The sequence below is a fragment of the Pinus tabuliformis genome, chromosome J (genome assembly GCF_031772625.1).
Source record: "Pinus tabuliformis cultivar Carrire ecotype Pingquan chromosome J, CPIR1, whole genome shotgun sequence".
NCBI lineage: Eukaryota > Viridiplantae > Streptophyta > Pinopsida > Pinales > Pinaceae > Pinus > Pinus tabuliformis.
The window spans coordinates 1,122,455,776-1,122,458,608 of record NC_142295.1 but is presented as its reverse complement, the minus strand read 5'-3'; the positions used below and the strand labels follow the sequence as shown (position 1 = coordinate 1,122,458,608).

The window sequence follows — 2,833 nt, the reverse complement described above, 5'->3', positions numbered from 1 at the left end:
AATCATATTTTAATTTAAAAAAAACACATAAATAGTCACACTCTCTCAACAATCGCAGTTACACTTTCCCATTCGTGTGAACAGTATACGGGGATATTATATATTAGTGACTCATACATCTCATACATTTCAATTGGGAGGAGATGGATACAACTGAATAGGATTCTGAAATGTTTCAGGAATAATTTCCATCGTCTGAATCCACCTCCGGCAGCCGTTCGTGCCCAATACTGGCATATATTGTTACTCCTTTGGAATAGAGCAGGATGGCAGAATCTTCGGAAGATATAGAGTCCGGCTGTGATCGACTGAAATCTGCTTCGTCCGGTGAAAAGGAGACCTCTCTGGACAAGAAATTGAGAAATGGCGCCTTCCGGCTAGCTCTTATCGAGAAGGCAGGCACCACGGTTGGAACGATGAACTTCATTTGGGCTACTGCCGTTCTCCTCGGAGGCTTCTCACAATCATTAAAAAGTATGGACTTCTGGTTCGTCAGCGTATTATTAGTGGTAGAGGGTCTTCGCATCTTATGCCGACACGGCGAGCTGACGACCAGACGGTTACGGCCTTCCGATTTCAGTCACCCATTAAGAATACGTCTGTGTTTGCTTCTGATACAAGGACTTTCGGCGTTTGTATGTTTGGTCTTGTCTTACTTAAGATTAGACAAGCAACAGTACGAGAGCGACGGTAATCTGAATCAAAATCGGGCTCTCAAGCTTTTCTACTGGCTGTCCTTTGTGGGATCGACTCTGACTCTGGAAGGATTTCTTCTCAGATTACACTTCATGCACTTGCCAATTCTCCCGCCCAACGAAGAAACATCATCCTGCAAAAGCATCATTTCCATCCTGTTGGATGGATATAAGAAAAAGATGTTCTCTTTAATTGTAAGAAAAAGATGGCGCTCGGCGTTAAAAGAAGATGGCTTCGACGATTCTCAGCTCAACACGGTTCTGCGTTATTTCTATGATACATATTGTCGGTGCATGAATGGAAGCGTTTTCGACGGCTTGAATATGGATTTTGTGTCATACAGCGTGGAGCTGCTGCAGTCCATCGATCATAATGATCAACTGACGGGGGCTCGAGTTATGTCGGCGCTTGTGAAGTCAGATCGGCTTCCTTCAGAGAAGTTGGGAACAACACCAGGCGTGCTGGAGAGGCCGATCGAGTTGCTGAATTGGGAGAAACCTCAGAAGCAGGAGATTCGAATAGCGGCCGGAGAGATCATCTGCAAATTGGTGGAGATACCCCGAAATCGCATTCGGGTGATGGTCCTTCCTGAGGCCATGGAATCCATAACCTCCTTTCTGTACGATAGAAACAAGATTGGAATTCATTCGACTAAGTACCAGCGTCAGTGCTCCTCCCATAAATATGAATATAAATACTCAGATTTCAGTGTGCTGGGGCTACGGATATTGAAAATCTTGGCCAACGACCCCGACAACTGCGCTAAGATCGGAACCAACAAAGGGCTACTTTGCAAAATTATCAAATTAAATCCAAAGGAGTCGGAATCGGAAATCCTAGGGCATTTGAAGATCACGCCGATTGAGACGCTGGCAAGTGTGGCTCGCAACGGGGACGTCCGTGAGAACATCGAGGTTACCAGTGGCTTTGAAGCTGAGCATTCCGATGATCCTAACTTACAATCGCTTTCTATTCAGGTTAATTAGATCTCGCTACTTTTTCATTAATGAAAATAAAATACTCTAATAAGTAATAATTATATCGCGCTGTAATTATGAAATCTTCCATTAGCCTGAATCTACGAACAAGGTATAGCTATAGTTAAATATTCATCATAAGTTGTTCTCTATTTTTCAATCCAAAGGAGTAGTCTCATACTCCGACTACGCGTTTTTCAATAAGTGAAAACAAAACGTTGTACTACAATTCCCAAGTTTATGGCGTTGTGGCTGTCGTTCTGGATTTAGTATTACATCAATTTCCATCGTATTGCATTTTGTAGAAACAAAGTTTTGTTTAGAAAATACTGTTGTTCTGGATTTCGCAGTAGATCAATTTCCAGTGCATTGCAGTTTGTAGTGACAATGTTTTGCTAAGAAAATAGGGAAGCACGCTATATGAGGCCGGTGTGCTTGCTGCAGTGTGAAATGTATCTTGCAGTTTTTATTTTTTTATAATGTGTGTTCTTCTGATTACACCGGTTAAATTTTGAAACGGTTTAGGCTCCTCTTTTTCCGTAAAAAATTATTAGCTTAAAATTTATAAGAAAATATTAAGATAACTCGTCTCTATTTTAAATTAAATTAGAGACCAAGGAAGATGCATGGATCACTATTTATCTTTCAAAATTTTATTAACCAAAAGAAGTTTTATTGATGAACAATGCTATTTCTAAAATTAAAAACAATGAAACATATTTTATGAAAATGTTCCTTTGTAAGATCTTGTTAGACTCTGATTGAGTCTTAATTCAATGACGTTCTCTAAAACCATTTAGATTTACTAGCGCTAAGATCGGATCCAAGAAAGGGCTACTTTGCAAAATCATCGAATTAAATTCCGAGGCGTGGAATCGGAAATAGTAAGGCATTTGAAAATCACGCCGATTGAGAAGCTCGAAAGTCTTGCTCGCCAACAGCGTGACTGCGACAACATCGAAGCCGAGCGTCCCGATGATCCGAATTTATAATCTGTTGATAGTCAGGTTTAGATTTCTCTACTTTTTAATTAATGAAAATAAAGCACTGTAATAATGGATTATACCGCGCTATAATTGTGAAATCTTCTATTAGCCTGAATCTACAAACAATTTATAGTCATACTCAAAATTCCGCTTCTTGTTTTCTATTTTTCAATC

The 2,833-nt window shown here is 40.1% G+C and overlaps 1 protein-coding gene across 1 annotated transcript; it reads left to right on the top strand.

Annotated features, from left to right (window-relative positions):
* Positions 1-266: 266 nt before the first annotated feature.
* Positions 267-1,682, top strand: LOC149231016 (uncharacterized). Its single transcript, XM_089381511.1, has one exon. It carries the CDS (start codon positions 267-269, stop codon positions 1,680-1,682), a length of 1,416 nt encoding a protein of 471 aa, XP_089237637.1.
* Positions 1,683-2,833: the final 1,151 nt, after the last annotated feature.

Coding starts and splice junctions, on each gene's coding strand:
- LOC149231016 (XM_089381511.1), top strand. CDS start 267: ATGGCAGAATCTTCGGAAGATATAGAGTCCGGCTGTGATCGACTGAAA.